Genomic DNA, 19,573 nt, shown 5'->3' on the forward strand with positions numbered 1-19,573 from the left:
GTTAAAAAAATTGGCAGTGATTATTGGCGTGAGCACGAGGATTTATGAGATAAAGAAAGATGTAGTGCGTATGTCAATTGATGATTAAAACAATAAATAACAACAACAATAACAACGGGAGCGACAGCACAAGTGTTAGGGTGTTGTTGAGTGTGTGATCTCCATCTTCCACAGCCACCTCCCTTCTCCTCTCCCTCCCTCCCCCTCCTCTCTCCCGGACAGCCTCTTCCCTCATCCCCGCCGCTGCAAGCTCAGTTGACCAGCGTCGCAACCGAGCGATGCGCCTCAGGAGATCCTCCTCCAGCTTACGGCGGATTTGACTTCCATCTTCCCGAATCCTCACGTTTGATTGACATTCAGTTTTGTTTCTTGTTTTTTGTTTTTCTGTGTTTCTTCTTCTGTACTATCGAGATAAAGAGAGAGAGAGAGAGAGAGAGCGAGAGAGAGAGAGAGAGAGAGAGAAAGAGAGAAACAACTTCTCAGGACAGGGTTTTCACTTGCGCGTCTGAAAACTGACAACTTAGAAAGGCATTTTCTAACCCGGCGAACGATCCCCCCCGCGGGAGGATTCTGCATCGATCTCTTGTGTTTTTTTGAAACCAGCCACAGACAACCGATAACTTAATCCATGATGGTGCGGGGAACATCGGAGGGACTCGCTTGAATTCGGTATTTTTTGTGGGGTTTTTGTGTGTGTGTGTTTTTTGTCTCGAGTTTGTGTCTCTCGGAGGCTGGGAGCATCTTCAGACAGACCACCGGGAACAGAGGGGGCTGTCTCGCTGTCGACGGACTGTCACAAGGTAAAGATGCAACGCTATGGATCTGTTTTCGCCTCCGCAGGCTCCCGTTCTGCAGGTCTCAGTCCCACTGGATGGGCTTTGATCTGCCTGCTTCACCCAGACGAGGGGCGGATGTAGAGAAATATTCAGGGGGTGGCAGGAGGCTGGCAGGAGCACATCCACAGTCTGCTCCATGATTTCCACATTGATGGAAGTCGATATATCTATCAGGACATTTTGTTACTGGTAAACTTTGATAATGCTGCCAGTTTGAGGGCCATCCTGACTATGACCGAATAAACCAGAGGGTCCATTTGTGATGACATCTGAGGTTATAAAACAGAGTGACGCTCCTCAAGAATATTCTGAATTCCTGTAAAGTTTTCATGCTGAATTCCCCACAAACTACCGGTGAGGGACGGTGAGGGACGGGGGGGGGGGGGTGCTGGGGGGGGGGGGGGAGTCCAGAGGTGAGGATCTGTGGGTGGTGAAGAGCCTGATTTGGTGAAAGTTGCAGAATTTTGAAGGGTATCTTAGTGTTTGTCCTACTTCATAGTAGGTGGGAAGGTGATGAATGACTCAGGACAGAGCGTTCTCCTGGGTTTGGCTTTTCTGAAGTTATATAAAACGCCAACATTAGTCCGGCTTGACTGCTTATGGAATTGTACAATGATTCTATACAGTGCAGAAAACAGGGCCGGGCTGAAAATCAAAACACAAAATCACATAGCGCTCTATTTTTGATTCAGAATGCTCCATATTGTCAATCTTAGCAACTTTTTGATAAGTAGTTGTCCTTTTTTTTCGGGTATACTGGCTGTGTGAAGGCAAAGGTGAGGTAGAACAGGCTGACAGCATCCAAAATCTGAGGCGATAGCTTGTCAGAATAAATCAAAATATCGATATATTGAAACTGGAGGTTAAGTTAAGTTTGATTTAAACCATTTTGCCTCTGGGTGGTGTGAATGTTGGCTTCCACTGGACATTTATCGATTCAGATTCTTATTGATGCCCATTTTGATTCCGAAGTTGAAAACGTTGAGTTTTAAAAGTTTATTTTCAGCGCTGCTGAATCAGCCTTTCACGAACTTAACAGTATATTTCTTTTTAGTATTAACTCAAGAAACCTACCAACGTGTATCACACCAGTTTAACGCTCCAGAAAAATACAAGTACATAATAAGGATAAATATGTTTCGGATGACGTCAGCGCCATGTGAATTTTCAGCTGATTAGCTTGCCACAGGTGTTGCATGCTGGTCTATGTAGTAAACCAACATCACACCGGCTGGCACCTGAACTTCTCATGCAGGCAGCTTCTATGTTGCATCTTTGTGGACTTCGTTTGCTATACTGACCACCTTCGTGGTGCGTTCAGGGACTTTTAAGCGGCATCGAAATTAATACTTTGATTGTTATCTGTATTTTCTACATGGAGTCGCCTTGGACACCAGTAACTCAGAATTTGTGATCAAAGGAAACGTTGTTCTCTGTAAGCTCAACCAGGTATCTTCCTCTTAACCGAGGTTCTGGCTTGTCGGTGCTAGATTGTAAATTATCACCCTCTCAGCCTACTTTGTGGTTGAAGTACGAGGATCCGTGGTTGACAGCTGTCGACCAGAACCGTTGCGTGTGCTCTAAACGCTTCACGAGCTGCCTGGGATGGGCGCTGTGGGCTCATTTTACAGATATTTACAGGAAGTTAGGGGTTAATGCATCATTGCAGTCTGGTGGAAAAGTTTTGTCAAATGAAAGGTTTTCATGTGACGGCAGCGACGTGCAGGTTGCAGGCTTCTTGCATCATGCTGCTTTCTGAAGGTTGCAGATACTCGTGGATGGATGGATGGAGCCAAGCAAACTCTGTTCCTGTTGTTGTTGGGTGTGTCTGTTGCACAAACTCCCTTCCACCCACGCTGTCTGCTCCAGGGTGGGTGTGCTGCTCATACATATGGCACATTATACATCAGTGGTTATGTAGTCAGAGAGCAACGAGGGGAGGAAGAGAACATGGCCGCTAATCAGTGAGTGGAAAGAAGAACCGAAGAAGCTGTTAAGAAAACAAGATGTAAGGACGAAAGAAAAAGTGCCTTTGTTGCCTGTGGTTCTGTTGTTTGTTTCCAGAGGGAGAAAGGCTGAAAATGCTCAAAGAATTAGTCTTAAAAAAGGGGGGGGGGGGGATTGACCAAATGGAGAAAGGGATGACACACCAATGAATCAAAGAAGCAATAAAAACAAGTTGACAATGACAGAGAGAGTGAGAGAGAAATAGAAGCAAAAAGAGAAAACTGCAAGGATAAAATGAAGGCGGCGACAGCGGCGATGGAATATGGCTGAACAGAAAGACATCGGATAGAACAGGAAGGTGGAAGGTGAAAAGTAACTGTCGTGGTGTCTCCAAAATTCATCATGTACGGCGACACAGAAACTTCAAACCTAACACCAAAAGTTTGAATTTCCTTAAAAGGAGAGTGAGGGTTAGAGTTGAGGAGGTCTGAGCAACCATGAAAGCAGTAAAATGGGGGGGGGGGGGGGAGGTGTGGAGGCTGATTTTCATTGGAAGTGTAAGAGGATGTTTCTTGATTTAAATTTTTTTTTTTTTTTACCGGCTTTGCAGCCTGTTTTTCTGCCTCCTCTGTTTAAGTATTACAGGAAAAAAATGGCAAAACAACGACATTATTGGCATATTTCAGGCTGTTGAAACTGTTGTTGCAATATCCATCGTGGGCTGTTTCGAGTTGTTGCAGTGTGTGTGTGTGTGTGTGTGTGTGTGTGTGTGTGTGTGTGTGTGTGTGTGTGTGTGTGTGTGTGTTGAGTGCTGTTGCACATAATGAGCATGGGAGTCTCATAAAGCGCATCCATTAAACTGTTAATTATTTATTGATCCCTTATGTTATTTTATGATCTATTCTGCACGGGTTTTTTTATCGACCCTCCGCCTGATCGGCTCAAATCCCAATCGCTTCCCCAGACCTGCAGAATCGGACTGTCCTGCAACATTTGGCAACTCCATCACTTCCACATGTGTGCAACATCTTTGCTGTTAATGTGTCCTTCGACCTTGATAATGGATATTTTCCATTAGGCAACAGGAAAGAGACATCATCATTTTCACACCTCAACAAAGTAAACACACCTGTCACCTGCCCGGCATGCTGCTGCTGCTGAATACCAGGTCTGCAGGACACACTCGGCAGAGGCTAGTTATGCCAATGACTTGTGCTAACAAGCTACACACGGAGGGAACCACCTGCGAGCTCCGACGTTAATTTTAATACACTTATTAACCGTCACAGATGGAGAGACGTGAAGCAGCTGGGGAGCAAACAGGTTTCCACTGAAAGGAGTTTACCTGTATTAAAATATATGTATATATATATATATCTGTTAGAAATCAAACTTTTAATTGATGGTGTCTTGTTGGATGAGGTGTAGGTGGAGACCTGCGATGACTTACCTCAACTCCAACACTCCCCCCCCCCCCGTCCTCCCTCACCCTTAAACCCCCTCCAGCAAAGCCCCTTGGGTGGCTAGCTATAGCCCTCTGTTGCCTCCATAATTTCCCTGCTGTTTGTACATGATCAGTTCAATGGGTTCAGTCCAGCTATAAAAGCACCACTCCCCCTCTTTCTCCCCTGCGGCAGAGGCAGGAGTTAGCTGGCCTCACATGGGAGGAGGGTGGGAGGTGGCGGTGGTGTTGCAGGCCTCCCCTGGTTCTCCTCTGGATAAAGAAGCTATTCCTCTCCTTTAACTTGGCTTGTTGGTTGGTTGTGGTATCGTTTTTGGGTCCAGCCCTGGACCAGACATTCATTTTTCTTCTCTTAGTTTCTAACCACTAACTAACCACTGGCTCCCTGTATCTCCCCCACCCCCTCCTCCGTCCCAGGAATGTCTTATTCACCTCCTCTCTCTGATTCTTACACGCAAAGAGCTCACATGCATCTGTGCCAACATCTGCAAATAAACAGACACATGCGCATACTTGCTTTCAGCGTGCGTAACTGTGCCATCATGCTTACACCATTCAGTAAACACGCTCTCGTGTACCGACACACACAAAGCCCCCCCATCAGTGTGTGTGCCGACCACCTGTGAGGGTACACACACGTCCATAAACCTTCCTTTCTTCTCCCCTTTTTTCCATTATCCTCTTGAGAGCACAGCGCCGGGGCCTTCACTTCCAAACCAAACATAGACCAAATTCCGCAAACCCCACCCCGACACCCCGCTCCTACCTCCCCTCCATCACTCCCCCTCTGCCTTTCCTCCCGATGTATTCTCCCCTCCCTCAATCCTTTTCGCTGCCTCTGCCTTTCTTTTAAATCTGTGTTTGAGGAAAGAGGCAAACGAAACACTGGCCTCCATGAAAAAAAAAAGTTCTGAGGGAGAGACGGAGTGACCCCCCCCCCCGAGCAGAGAAAGAGAGAAAACTGTGAGAAAGAAAGAAAAAAGTGTTGTCAAGGGAGGGAGTCCTGATTGTAAAGAGGGATCAAGGACCACGGCAGATGGGCTCAGGATCAGAACCTCGGTCCCAGTTGCTCTTATGTGGACTACAATGGATGGACTGTTAGCCTCCATTTCTTCTTCCTTGAGCCTTTCCTGCTGGTGTCATTGATGTTGACCCACTGGTTTAGTGTCGCCCTCCCACCCAGTTTGTGGCCACCAAAAAAAAAAAAATCCTAATCTGCTGAGCACAAATTTAGACATCAGAAAACAGTTGTCGTCCGGCTGAGATGGAAAATGCCCCTTTCACCCTCTTACCTCACACCTTCTGTCCTAGCGAGCGCAGTTCAAACAGTTTAGACCAACCCTCCTTCCTGTGATACTGAAACGCGATCAGGTTTTCTTCCTGTAAAATAAAATAAGAAAGTACTTAGTATTAATAATATTATGACATCCTTCAACTTTTGTTCGTGCTGTGCAGGAAAACCTCTGTATTTCTTCCTGATACTGTATTCATGGTCCAGCCCCTCGTGTCGTATTGCAGTGTGTTATGATCAAACTGCATTGCATGTTTTGGCAGCGATCTTTAGAGAGTTCAGTAATGATGTCGAACTGTGGAACTTTGTGAGCATTGTTCCAGATTGGATGTAGTGTTTGAATGACTTGGTTTTGACTCAGTTTGTCTGCTGCGTTGTGTCGCGCTGACCTTTTTGTTGTTGTTGCTAGGATTGATTGGCAACAGCAAGCTACGTTTGTTTTGTCCTCAGCTGTTCACCACAGACTGCGGCACATTTTGGATTGCGACCGTAAACTGGTGCTTTTAGATGTACTTCAGCGCTCCTCTCGACCTACGTCCATGTGTAACAAAGAACGAGCTTAGAGTTTGAAAGTGCCTGAAAGCTTCTGTGTGTTGGGACCAACAGGCTAACAAACCCAGAACTGAGACTTTAGGAATTTGAAGAAGTGGATCCAGGTGCTAACAGGAGGCGTCGGCCGGATGACATGGATGCGATCACTGTGGTAGTCTGATGGTCATTACAGCAACGTGTGCGACGAGCATTTTGTCACTGATAAGACAGATTACCACAATAGCTTGCTAACATACAGCTGCCACTTTCTGAATGGGGAGTTTCTGCCAGTGGGCGTCTGTGTGTGAGTGTGAATGAGCGGCAGCTTTTTCAAGAATGGTGAACGTCAGATTGATTGAGGCAGATGTTTCATTTAATGACCTGCAAAGCATTTTTTCAAGGCCTTTTCCAAATACTTTCTGTGGATTTCACTTGTGTCCGGTTTGCATTACGCCACTGTGGTTGCCTGTGTTTCAACAACCAAGACATTAATGACGGCCGGGCCGTTTTTGACGTGTTATTTCTGTGTAAAAGAAGCTTCGCTCTTTATTCTCTCTGTTATTGATGGAAACTTCACTTCCCAGTTGTTTCCATTCTATTGAGTTCTCGAATGGAAAAAATAAAACGAGGGCAGTAAGTTCCTCCCGGTCCCAGGCACAGCACTGCGCAGCCTGCTGCCTCTGACCTGTGGAGGGACAGCTCTATACGTCTCACATCCCCATCTGAATGCAGGTTGTTGCGTGGGAAAAAGACGCATCAGGTGGCTCTCAGAGCTGCCACCTCCATGACACCCGCATCTTTGCCAGACGCAACTGTTGCAGCAAACATGACATCACCGGGCCCGCCACAGCGAGTTGAAGGGGAAACCAGATCATGTTTGCTGATGCGGTCGCAAGTAGAAGACAAGTTAACGCAGCTCATCGGAGAGACGATGTCACCGAGTTTGTAGCGAGTAGTTTTCTATATGTGAGTAGAGAAGGTGAACGTGACACAAACGCCACGTAGATGTACGTCCTCTGTGATTCCGTCTCCTGGTCACTGTAAACCTGCGGACATTTTGTTCATGTTAGATAAAATGACTGACTGCATTTTCACAAAGTCAAATAGCATCAATTGCACTCGTTTAAACGTCGTCTCTGCTGCTTCAACCGCAGCAGCTTTTTTTGTTTTCATCTTTCCCCTCGAGGTAAGAAAACTCCAGAGGTTTTGAAGGAACACGCCAGCTTTGGGGGCACTCACTTATCACGCATCCATGTCAGAGCTACAAAGTTGACTTTAGAAAATCATTAAAGGGGTTTAACTTTGTGACTCCTTACTGAAACTCTTGGATTCATCACGTCTCGCTGCATCAAAACATAATCTAGTCTTTCTCGGTGAATCTACGTCGACTTTTTTCCATCTCATTACTTAGTAATTTGATGGAGCCTCTATTACTTTTCTTTCCTTCTTTCCCTCTCTTGTCTCCTCAAATGAGAATAAGAGGAACGGCCTACAGTACAGCTGGGATTGGTTATTATTTACTGGCTTGGCACACGCGCACACGCACGCGCACACACACACACACGCAGTGGAAACAAATTGGGTGAATCTGCTCTGCACGTAGGAATGTGAGGCGCATGTGTTTGTGTGTTTTAGGTCTGGATGACAGAGAGAAAGGGATGAAGACAAAGGGAAGGAAAACGAGTGTTGGAGGCAGAGTGAGCGATTGATTTCTGTTACGCAGACGGTTCTCGTCCTCACCCGTCTCCCTCAAGACGAAGGTTTACAACACTTTTCACCCGCAGTATTTGTGCGCTCTCCCCACAAAATCCCCCTCCCTCCTTTGCATTTCCAGAGGTTTCTTTCCTCTACCTTCCTACTTTCAACACCGCAACACGCCGGCCATTAAACTGGCCTCAATCTAATGTGATCCAATCCAGCAGCTCCTCCATTGAGTCTAACTTCACAAAGCTAAGGTTCAGCTTTGATGAGATATTTGGTAATCAAAATGTTTTTTTTAAGGAAGGCCTAGTTTTGCAGTGAGCGGACTAACATGGTATTGAGGTGTTTCTAATGTTTTGGTCATCCTATGTGTGCACTGAGACGCCACCGTCCGCTACAACCTCGACTAGAGCTCATTACTCCGCCATCTCACTGACGGACGGGCGCTTGGAGACAAAGCATCCCGGCCAAACCCAATGTAAAACAATGCGAGCAATTTTTGCTATGCCGTACCCAAAATTTCATGTTTTTTTTTCTGTAATAAATAGATTCTCAAATGACGGTATTGAGGAAACTGAAGCTCTCGGTCACCCAGGTTGTGTAACGGTCTGTTACTTCACCTACCAACAACACAGAGGCTGCTGGTTGGGTTTCTTGTGCTGCCCTCTGATTGGTTGAGGTCATGTGTCCTGGTGCTCTCTAGCACCCCCTCTGGTCAGATGGGATGAAGGGAACTGGGGGGGATAGCGTGACCATCCCACATGCTGCGTCCCCTGGGGAAGCCACATATGACAGAGGAAGCATGTGGTTGTTTGTGGTTCTCCTCAGAGTGGCAGAGAGGGAGGAGCAAGGACAGCGTGGTTGGGTGACCTGGCAACGTACAACAAGGGAGGAAAGACAAAAATAGAGTTTAAAAATTCCAAATCTCTTTAAATGTAGGATTTATGGTAGGCTTTTCTCTTGGACTGCATCATATTGTAGTTATTAACTTCATAAGTGGCCAGCAAGTGTACTCATTCTTTCTCGACATCCCTGGACTTGGCCTTCATCCCTCACTCCATCTTTAGTCTTTCTCCTGAACTGACTTCCTTCGCTCCTCAGAAGGCAGCGGCGGATGAAAGGGTCAGGGAGGGGAGGGGATCTGTTGCTCCACTGATGGCGAGGAATTAACGGGGAGGGAGAGCAGAGAAGAGAAGTGAAGAAGTTTCTATGTTGACTTTGTCCCCATGCCAAACGGTGGGATGATGGTGGTGGTGGTGGTGGTGGTGCAAAGGATTATGGGTGGGGGCGATGAGTGACGAGAAAGAGCAGATATGCAGCTAATGTGGAAAAGAAGAAAAATGAGGAGAAAACAAGTGTTAAATCAGTGGTTCAAACAAAACTCTTCACATGTAAACACAGGCATGCCATCTTTTCACATTTCATCAGGCCCTTGGGTGTAATCGCTGCGGCCTGTTTAATGTTCCCCCGTCCTTCAACCAGGAGTGTTTGGGTTTGCGGAGGACTGGGATGTCTCCTCCTAACTCCCCCTGTGCATCCTGTGTTGCGATGATTAAGTCCATATGAACATTTAAACCGGAGCATCAGTTAAATATTCCTGGTCATTTGGGTTAAGGAGAACATGCTGTCAACGTCACATCGACATGGAATCATGACGTAAAATATTGAAAATGTCTCAGTAAAATGTGGCGTTTTTACATATTTGCCAACTTTTGTTCCCGTCTGTTGGACATGGACGCTGAAGCTGAGGCTAATTGTTAAAAAGTCTGACAACTTTCTGAGCTCTTCATTTAATTGTTGGGGTTTTTAATCTTTGATTTGGCAGGCAGCTATAACAAATAAATAAATAAATCATCCTTTGGGGACGCACAAGAATAAAATGAAGCAAAATATGCATTATTTTGATTTGTTTCTCTGGCTACACAACAAACTGAAATATTCACTTTCCTCTTTTGGTTTCCACCCACTTCCTGAGGGAAATATCTTCTGCTCCTTGGCAGCTAAACGCTCCATCTATCTGCTGCACAAATACTGTGGAGTGAATTCATCAGAGTTGCCTCTTGCTGGAAGGCTATGAAAGTGAATCACAAACAATCAAGATGCTAAAATTCTCCACGAGGTTGAGATGGACTACAAATATTGTCTGAGGATGCCTCACCAGGAATGACCCATTTTACATCTGCTTCCATTTATTATACCATTTCCCATTGCGCACGCTTTACTCACAGGTTGTTTTTTTTTTTTTATAAACATGAGTAAACTATTAAATAGCTGATTGGCCGCATTCCCATTCTGATTAGATGAGGAGTTGCCTGTATGTTGTTTGTTTTAAATTTGTGTGTGTGTGTGTGTGTGTGACACATTTGATGTCACGCACACATTCACCATTCCGAAAATAAGTGACAGGCAGGCGTTGAGTGTGGTGTCTTTAGCTCGTAGTCGTAGGAAAAGCAACGTGGAGGACAGTGACGGTAATTCTGTTGTATTTTTGTGCTCCGGTTTGTTTTTCTAGCAAACGCTGACTGAGCCACGTTGGAGCGCTGCTGCTTGACCACAGATGGGTTGAATTTGTGACTGAGATGATATAAATTCAGAGTCCCTGGCAGAGGTGACAAGTTTTCATGGCCTCTGGCATGGCATGGAGGAAGAGCAGCCTCATTGGTTCAACCTGCACGTCACCCAGTGACTGTGTCCAAGTGTCCCTGAGCAAGATAGTGACCCCTAGTTGCCCCCGGGGGGGGGGGGGGGGGGTACACAAGACAGTGCAGCCTGCGTGGATGAAAAGAAGTCGCTCCTCATCATACGTGGGTCAGAGATCGAAGGTGCTGGACAGGAAAGTTATCCTAGGTTACCCTGAATCTCGTGTTCCCATCTGTCCAGATCGGAGCAGGAGTTGATAAATACTGCAGGGTCCTTTGATCCGAGACCGAATCCTGATTAAAACTTCTACCACTCAAGACAAAATTAAGATGTTCGCGGATGTTAGGAGGGTCCCCCCCCCCCCCCGGCTTGTGGAAATAGGCTTAGCATCATTTCACACACAAAAAAAAAGAGTTTAGTTGTGTTTTCCCCCTGTTGGGAAAATGGTGTGAAGACATGGTGGTCCTCCATGCAGCAGCCGACCGAGCTGAGCCTCCACATGTCCGCGGGGTCCTCTTCTGTGCTGGCATCACCACAGAACCCGTGCGTACAGAATGACTGTATATGGTGAAGTTTATCTTTGACTTACAGTGGGATGAACTGAGATGAGGTAGCTTCATCCTTTATCACAGACACTGTGTGTGTGTGTGTGTGTGTGTGTGTGTGTGTGTGTGTGTGTGTGTGTGTGTGTGTGTGTGTGTGTGCGCGCGCACACGTGCACCCAGAGACTGTTTCCATACAACATCATAATTTTTGCATTCAGGAGAAGTGGAGCACCACCTACTGAGAACAGAACATATCTCAAGGAAGCATTGCATTCTGGGATATTGAGATTTCTGTCTGTAGGGAAAAGAAAGATTCAGAGTATTCACAGTAAATTCTACTGGTGTAGTCTATCGTGCTAAACCCAGTATGCGCCTGGTGACTTGCTGCAATTCATTTCATCATCTTATTCACTGCATTACCTGATTAAATAGAAACCTACAAAACCAGAAGATCCGTGCTGGGAAGCACGGCTTCACACGTGCGCTGAGCCGCCCGCTACAGACAAATACAGTAAATGAGCTCAGATCCTGCTTCGCTGTGTACTCTGACCTGAGGTCAGCTGTGGCTTGACCTGCCGACCTGCTTCTGCCTGGACCTACGATTTATCAGCCAGGACGGGGAAGAGCGTGGCCTTATTGCCACGCCGGTTTGCCAGACGGATGATCTGGATGAACGGGGCCCTTAGAAACTATCCTGATCTTCTACAGGGGTCTGAATAAGAGGAATGGCATGAAGCGTCAGTTTGAAATCGTCAGGTTGCTCCGAATTTTTGGTATTCTTGCTTCTTTTGTTTTCCCCTTTTTTTAAAAAAATTGACTCATCAATCAAAGCAGAACATCTTCAGGGATGTGACGTGTTTTTGGACTTCAGACTGGAGATCTGAACAACCTCTACAGCTGTTCCGTTGAGCAAGCGCAAGATCGCTTTGTTGGTTCAACGGCCGTCGTGTAGGTGATGGCTGGACGGATTGGGAAGAGGTGGAAAGGTTAAAGGTCAGAGGAGTTCAGCTGCTTGACTTCACTCACAGTTGCAAATATGAAACTCATAATCAGGGTTCAACAAACAGCTGTAACCAGTGTTGGCGTGAACTATCAACGCCGCCACCCCCCAACCCCCCTGCTGCTCACTTTCTGACTACATACGGACATTTATTTGCAAAGCTTACAACATTTGTTTGCGCTTCATTCAGTCTGTAAAGTTGTGTTTTTAATTCATAGATTGAAGTGACCGAGCTGGTGTGAGAGGCTTGAGTTGTGGTGATTGCAGACTAGCCCTGCAGAGTTGCATCACATAGCACTGTCAGGATGCAACAGAGAGGGAGAGAGAGAGGGAGAGAGGAGGATTGGGACAAATAATAGGAAAAGTGTGAGCAGAGGAAAGGGTGGGACCCTCGTCTGACTGCTTTGGTTTCTGTCTTCCCCTCCACCCATTCTCTTTCCCCTCTTTCTTCTCTCTCATTTTTTCTATTTGCTGTTTTTTACCGCCTGCACACCCTCAGACTCTCGTGGGATGCCATTTTGCTGACATCATATAAAACAGTGGTTCAATACATTCATAACGTGCGAACACTGACAGTAAATTTCCTTTCGCTGCTGTGGCAGCGGAAACCACCTAACTGCAGTGGTGGTGTTTTTCTTTTTTTGCGACTTTGGCTTGAAATGTGATATGATCATTACTGTTGGATGAGCTACGTATTCTTGGGTGTTGAAGATTGTAGTATGTTATTTGAAAAATACTTTGTCAAAAAAAGTAAGTCATAAAGAAAAGAAGTAGTCTTTTCTTGCCCTCCTCCAAGAACTCGAATATGTTTTTCTTTTTGTCTCTATCCAGCCGCCGTCTCTGTGGTAAGATGACCATCTGCTCCTTATTCGACCCCTCTGAGCCCCACATTATGTTCTTAAAGTCCCTTCCTTCTCTCGATGCAAACTGAAACACACTGTCATTTGTTGTGCATGCAGTTGGCCAGGCAGTTCTAGCCATTTCCCATGAATGCATCCAAGCCTTCGGGCTGGATCGAGGCTCCAGTGGAAGCAGGTTCTCTCAGCCATTTTTTTATGGGGATGGTGCGTTTCGCTGCAGGAGCCGGGGGCCTCAGATGTGCACCTCAGAAAACCAGAACCAGAAGTCATGTGTCCATCAATGTACGTTGACGTACTTTGTTTTTTGTTAGCTCATACTCCAAAAAGTTGTTTGAGAGGTAGAATTAAAAAAAAAAAAAAAGAGTTACGTTAGCTTGAGGAAGGACATCGCCTGGCATAGTAAACCTTACCAGGCTGAGCATCTTTTTCCGCTGCCGCTGTCTTCACCAATGTCCCCAAACTTTGTCCCTGGACAGCAGCAACATGTCCAGTATTGGCTGCTGCTTAACAATTACAACTGGTCCGACTGAAGGAAATTCCTCATGACCTCTCGCCATTATTCACTGATGGACCCGCTTCTTGCTCCACTCGGCTTGTCGCAGCCTTGTGTGCTGTTCTCCCGCCATCCTTGGGTTTGTATTACGTAGCCTGTTTTATTGGCGCCAAATCAGTTGATGTGAGCTTACTTTAACGTGCATTTTCTGTTATCAACGTGTCAACAATTTGCTTAAGATTCAGCTGGCAATCAAATGGAATCACAACTAGAGTCAGTTTTTGGACAAATGCAACCTGATGTCATGGAGCTGAAGATCGGACCAGCGGACGCCCTGAGGGGAGACGCGCGGGGAAGAGAACACGGAGGAGAGAGCGAGCGCCGCTGTGACGCGTGTTCCCGAGCTGCTCGCTCCTGCACTGAGGGCGCACAAACATGTAAATCATCATAGCTGTATCATTACTGAAGGTGGGACTTTTGGTAGGGGGTGGGGGTGCAATTTAAATCATATGCCCCCCCAAATGGGCCATGTGGTGACACAGCACAACCACAACGGCACTGGATTTGGCCTGCAGTCACAAAAACAAAGCCCCCTGTCATCCGGGCTGCAGCGTTGCATAACACCGTAAAAGGATGTGGGATGGAGGGATCAAAGGCTGTAACCCCCCCCCCAAAAGGAGGACTGGTGAGATATCCTGAGAGATGGACCGTCTTATTTCACTCCTACCTCTGATATTAATCACTGAAATCAGCTGCCAAACCTCTAAAATCCAACTTGGAAACAGTGTCAACTCTTTTTAAGATTTGAGAAGTTTAACCTTTGGACCATCAATCATTCCATTTTATTTTTTTGATTGACCTCCACAAAACCCTTCCAGTGAAATTAACTGTTTGTAACATACGCGCGCCAACACTGGGAGGTCATGAGTGAGAAATTAAAGTGAGCAGTTGGAGTTATGGGTGATGTTATCCGTTTTTTTGAGGCATCTGCTGGGAAAGAAAGTTGGTCGGGGAAAATAAAGAAAAAGTAGTTCAAAAATGCGCAGGAACGTTGCAAATGAGAGAGAAGAAAATGTAGAGGGAGCTGCAGAGGAGAGGGGAGGGAGAACAGGAGAGGTATGCTCTGCTGGAGGACTGGGAGAAGAAAACCACAGGAGGAAGTAAGAGGGAGGGAAGTAGAGAAAGAAAGAGAGGAGTAAATAGAGGCGAGGGAGAGGCCAGATCAGGGCGCTGTGGAAGCGAAGGCTTCCTGTCAGCGGAGGAGAGATATTCTCATATGTGCAGGGAGTCATCCACTTAGATGTGTCTGAACAATTCGTTGTTCTTCTTGCAGAAATGTCTTTAAGATTGATTTGCATGTCACAAGTATATATAACACACATTATTATTATTATTTAGGGAATATGGGTGTGACGGACTATGATTTGTGTGAGTGCACGTGCACTGTGTGTGTGTGTGTGTGTGTGTGTGTGTGTGTGTGTGTGCGTGCCTCAGTGAAAGTGCTACTCCTCGCACGTGTTTTGAATATGGCGGTGCGTACATGCACATATGCACAAGTACATATGTTTGTGTGTAAGAGGGTGAACAGCCAAAGTATGTGTTTTGTTAGGCAGTAGGGGATCCATAAGAGGGTCTGGGCATGCTGCCCAAGCGCAGGTCATTGAGGGAAAAGAGGGGAGGAGCTGCTTGAGGTGGAGGGGGCTCACGTGTGGGTTTGAGTCTCGCGCATGCCTGCTGGTATGATTTCAGGCTGCATGCGTGCCTGGATACATATGGTTCTGTACGTGCGTGCCTCCGCAATAACTCCAAATAGCAGTGCGCGTGTGTGTGTGCGTGTGTGTGTGCGTGCGTGCGTGTGTGTATGTGTGTGTGTGTGTGTGAGGGAGACGTCAGCGAGGTTGCTGTGGAATGTGAAACCAGTGTGGTGATGGTGGATGGAAGGCCGGCAGAGGGACCTAAACATTGACTTCATTGTGGTTTAACCTCTGCCTCATATTATGTCGGGGGATCCTGTCGGTGATTGTGGAAGAATTTGTGTTGACAGCAAGTTTAGAAGTTAAAGAGGTGAACATGCAGACCAGACGGTGTTTGGAAACCCAGCCTGTGAAAGTAAATTAGGAAGGCCAGGGGGGTTGTTCGAGATTTAGAGGCCTGAAGCAAATAGCGTGTCTCCATTTTGAGTCAGACAATCACAGCTAGCATTGCTGATGCTAATGTAATGTCAGCTACGCGGCTGACGGCTCTCTGGCTGTTCTTAGAGGTGGGAAAAATGTGTTTACTTTAAGCGTCACAGTGCTTTGTTGACAATATTTTAGTCGCCACACTGATTCCTGCGCGTCTGATTGATTAATTACTTACAGTTGTTTACGTTGACAAGACAGGAAGAATCCCACGGTAGGACCCCAGCACTTGCCTACGGACTGAAAGTAATGGATTCTGATTGTAAACTCTCTGAAGCATCAAGAGGTTTGTGCTGGTTTAACTGTTGAGGGTTGAAATATTTTAATCATAATAAAGACGCAAAAAAAAAAAATCGCTGTCAGCATTTATTCTCCACATTATTGATACCACCCAACGCTAGCAGCTGCACCTCTCCATCCCAGAAGAAGCTGTTGTTCATTCTGCTCCGGTGTCAGCTCGGTAAAGATTTGGTGGATAAAAGACGAGCAGACGACGTGCTATGTAGAAATACTTAAGGCAAATGATCATGGAAGCTACAAACCAAAAAAAAACGAGTGTAATGAAAGATGCTTCCCACAAAGTCAGTTTACTCAAGCGTTCGAAGTAGCGGCATGCAAAACCGCCTCACAGACTTTGAGGCTGGTGACAGCAGCTCCCGTTTCAACATCGCTGAGGCATTTAACAAGGTGGCCCAGTAAACTGTTGTTGATTTGTGTGTTGTCGTCGTCGTCGTCGTTGTTGTTGTTGTTGGCCCAACAGCTGTTTGCGATTCTCAAAGCTACGCTAATCTCCCCCAGAGCCTTCAAGCCCTCAGCTAAAGTGTTCTCTCATGGTTCAGGTAAATCTCTCCACGTTTCACAGTATTTGGGTTTTGCACCTGTGGTGACATTTCTAGACTGCCAGAAAGAAGCACAGTGAAACTTCCGCTGGACGAGCCGACCACTTCCTGCTACTTCCTGCTACTTCTCACCACTTGCTGCTATTTCCAGCTACTTCTGGTTAGCCGTCTGCTAACTTCAGTGTGTATAGATAATTCAGTTGTGCAACACTCGTAGAATTCTTGACAGTAATCAGGCCAAACTGATCAACTCGTTAAACGAGTGATTTCTCAGGGGTCTGTTGTATTTCAATTTATCCCCCGTTTTACAGCCGCAACAGTAACAGCGACAAGGCCACAGCAGAAATGGCTACTTCCAGTTAGCCCCCCTGCTAACTTAAACGTGGGTTAATAACTTAATGTTGTTGCTCATCTATCTTTTCCAAATTTTATTGGACAAAGAAGAGATGGCGATGGACAAGGTCACGATGGAGTGGACACGGCCGGAGCCTTTGACTTGACATCACGTTCCGCGCTGTGGCTTTAATTTCTGTGACTAAATAAAACAGAGGTGCACCGGTGAACATTTATTCAGCTCCGATTCAGTTCCCGTCTGCTGATACTGAGTTCTGGTTTCTTCAGTGTTGTTGGTGTTGTTGTTGGTACCAGCTACATCACCGGGCTGTGAACCACACGGCACCAAAAAACAAAAATGTGATATTTCAAAAAAATGGGATGAAAGTTCTTCCTTCTGTTCTTTGAACGTCTTAGCTGGTTGACGTGGTCCATTTCTTTTATTTATTTTAAGGAAAATCTCAAATTTCATGCCCTTGAGGTCGAGTAAATCCCCCACGGTATTGAAAATGGTATAGAATATAACGTTTGCGAGGCTCCTTCTGACAGCTTGCATTGACAGCAAACACCGGATAACTGCATACACGGATGGAAAACAAGATTCCCCAAAATATCTTCGTGCTGCCATGTGGAGGGGGGAATTCTATCAGGTGGTTTGGTATAGTAATGGTCGTTAAAAGCATCGTAAGGTTTTTAAAGTTAACCAGGACGGAGAAAATAACCCTCCTGATTGGCATCACGTGCCATCCACTCAGGCTTCCTCCTGTCAGGACATTTTCCAGCTGAGTATCCGTTTTTTTCTTGAGGACAAACTCTTTAATAGCAGCCCGAAGGAAACCTGGCATACTTTCACCTTTACATTTCTTTCTTACTGGCAGACCTGGCAAGCTGAACTTGGCAAATAACGTTAAAGTCCGTCGGGCTTTTTGGTCCTGAGAGGTTATTTACTGGAAGCCGGTGAGTGATGGTGCAGGCGTGGCAGAAGTGCCGAGATCATCTTCAAACAAACAGATGTGAGAGGATAAACTGGGCTGCAGGTGTGAATGTAGTGTAAAAGTGTGGGTGAGCAGCGTAGTGTTACTGAAAAATGCAGTGTGTGTGTGTGTGTGTGTGTGTGTGTGTGTGTGTGTGTGTGTCAAGTTTCCCAGCAGCTGTGGAGCATTTCCCTGCAGGTTTAGTCCCTCTCACTGCATACTTTTCGCCGTTTGGTTTCCTTCTGTGAGATTTTTTTTTTTTTTTTTTCTTTGACGGCGATATCTGGGTTTTGAGTCATTCGGTCTAACAAGAACTCACGAGTTGAGTCATAGACCGGGGTAGTTTTTTGTTGGGTTTTTTTTTTTTTGTCCCAGGCTTCACCAGAGTATCACACTGCCTTGGATGGAAAACTACTGCGAACTCTTGTTTAGCCCCTCAGTGAAGCCGGACCACAGATATGCAGCAGATCGCAATAACATGCCCACATCATAATGCTTCGCAGAGGTTTTCCCTCAGGAGCTGAGCAAGTTCAGAGCTACAGGACTGGAATCTGCTATTATTCTCAAATTAACTGAATGATCTGTAAAGCCATAGCACACTTAACACACAGGGAACAAACATCCACTGCATTTAAGGCTGAATTTTATCTTCCACAATGACCAGTTCCTTCCTGTTCAGCTGGTCCACGTGGAGACTGGATTAAGAAGCCTTGATTATTTGCTTGTCTGTGATACATTCCACGTGTTAGAGGTCACTCAGGGCACCGCTTATATGCTTGCTAATCTCAAGTTGGATGCATTTGGGCCAAACAGTACGAAAAAAACCCCCAAATATCGCAATTTTCCAATATTGATATCCTCTTTTGTTATGACGTCGCCACAACTAGAATGGAAGTTTTGAACAAACTTCAGTTTTTCTGTCGTTCTGTCGATTTATCATTGTAATGAGACGTACGTGTTCATTTAACCGCCCTGGTGCTGCAGCGCCAGTCGATGTTTCAGCTCTGATTGTAAAATTTAAGTAAAAAACAAAGCCTACTGCAGTGTATCGTAGTAAACTTGCATCACGACCCATGTACAGTAGAGTGACATGTACCTCATCACGAGGTTTTTCTCAATAACCTGCTCGATTGTGCAGTTTTATAGTTAGAAAATAGTGTATATATCTAAATATTGCTCAGCCTGATGGTGCAACATGATTGATCATAGCCTGATATTATTGATCACCTCATCCGTCTGAGAGTTTGTTCAATCTTTACCTCAACTTTACTTAAAAGTAAAATGTGCATGAATCCAAAATAATTTGCATCCAGCGTTGATATTAAGTTGTCACCTGTCGGCCGTCATTTCATGTTAGCTTGTATATACAGCGTTTATTTCCTTTATTTCGTATTTAATTGTGGTTTTTGGGTTTTTTTTAACCAGTTTCGTTCTGCCCAGGTGGGCTGGACCAACCGGGAGCCATGCTGTCTTTGGACGAGCCGCTGGACTTGAAGCTTCCCTCCGGGCGAACCGATGGTCCAGTGAAATTAGGGAAGAGGACCTGTTCTTCTTCTATCTGCGCCCCACTCAGCGCCACACGCCCACGTCTGATCTACACCACATTCCCGTCTCCGCCCTCCTCCCCAGGTACGAGTTAACCAGCGGAGCTCTGTTGCACACACAAGGACGAGTCTTTGCCGGTGCCACGCTGGAGTGATTAAGGAGATCACTCTGTTAATGCAATAGTGTAATAAGTAGATTCCATGTTCTCACTTTCCTGGTAACTTAATATTGTAAACTGCATGAATGGCTGCTCTATTCTGTCCCAAATAGACATACATTGTCCCCTGATGTGAGTGTGGCTCATAACAAGGAGAGCGTGACACTGACATGAAGCAGCTTCAGCAGGAACACGACTGTATGCCTCTGACCTGTGGCTTGTTTGAATGCTTGTAGTTG

The 19,573-nt window shown here is 45.9% G+C and overlaps 1 protein-coding gene across 2 annotated transcripts in view; it reads left to right on the forward strand.

Moving 5' to 3' along the window:
- The first annotated feature begins 241 nt into the window (after window positions 1-241).
- Window positions 242-19,573, forward strand: part of LOC147257880 (zinc finger protein GLIS2-like) — a 32,668-nt gene continuing 13,336 nt past the window's right edge. The window contains exons 1-2 of one of the 2 annotated variants that reach the window (XM_086212100.1): window positions 242-800; window positions 19,058-19,261. In XM_086212100.1, the coding sequence (XP_086068226.1) occupies window positions 19,096-19,261 (166 nt within the window). In that variant the 5' untranslated portion in view covers window positions 242-800; window positions 19,058-19,095. The remainder of the gene's footprint in view (window positions 801-19,057; window positions 19,262-19,573) is intronic. The other variant, XM_086212099.1, reaches the window with a different exon arrangement.

The sequence above is a fragment of the Aulostomus chinensis genome, chromosome 8, assembly GCF_037954235.1.
Source record: "Aulostomus chinensis isolate RoL2024-O1b breed Wild chromosome 8, RoL_Achi_v1.0, whole genome shotgun sequence".
NCBI classification, from domain to species: Eukaryota; Metazoa; Chordata; class Actinopteri; order Syngnathiformes; family Aulostomidae; genus Aulostomus; species Aulostomus chinensis.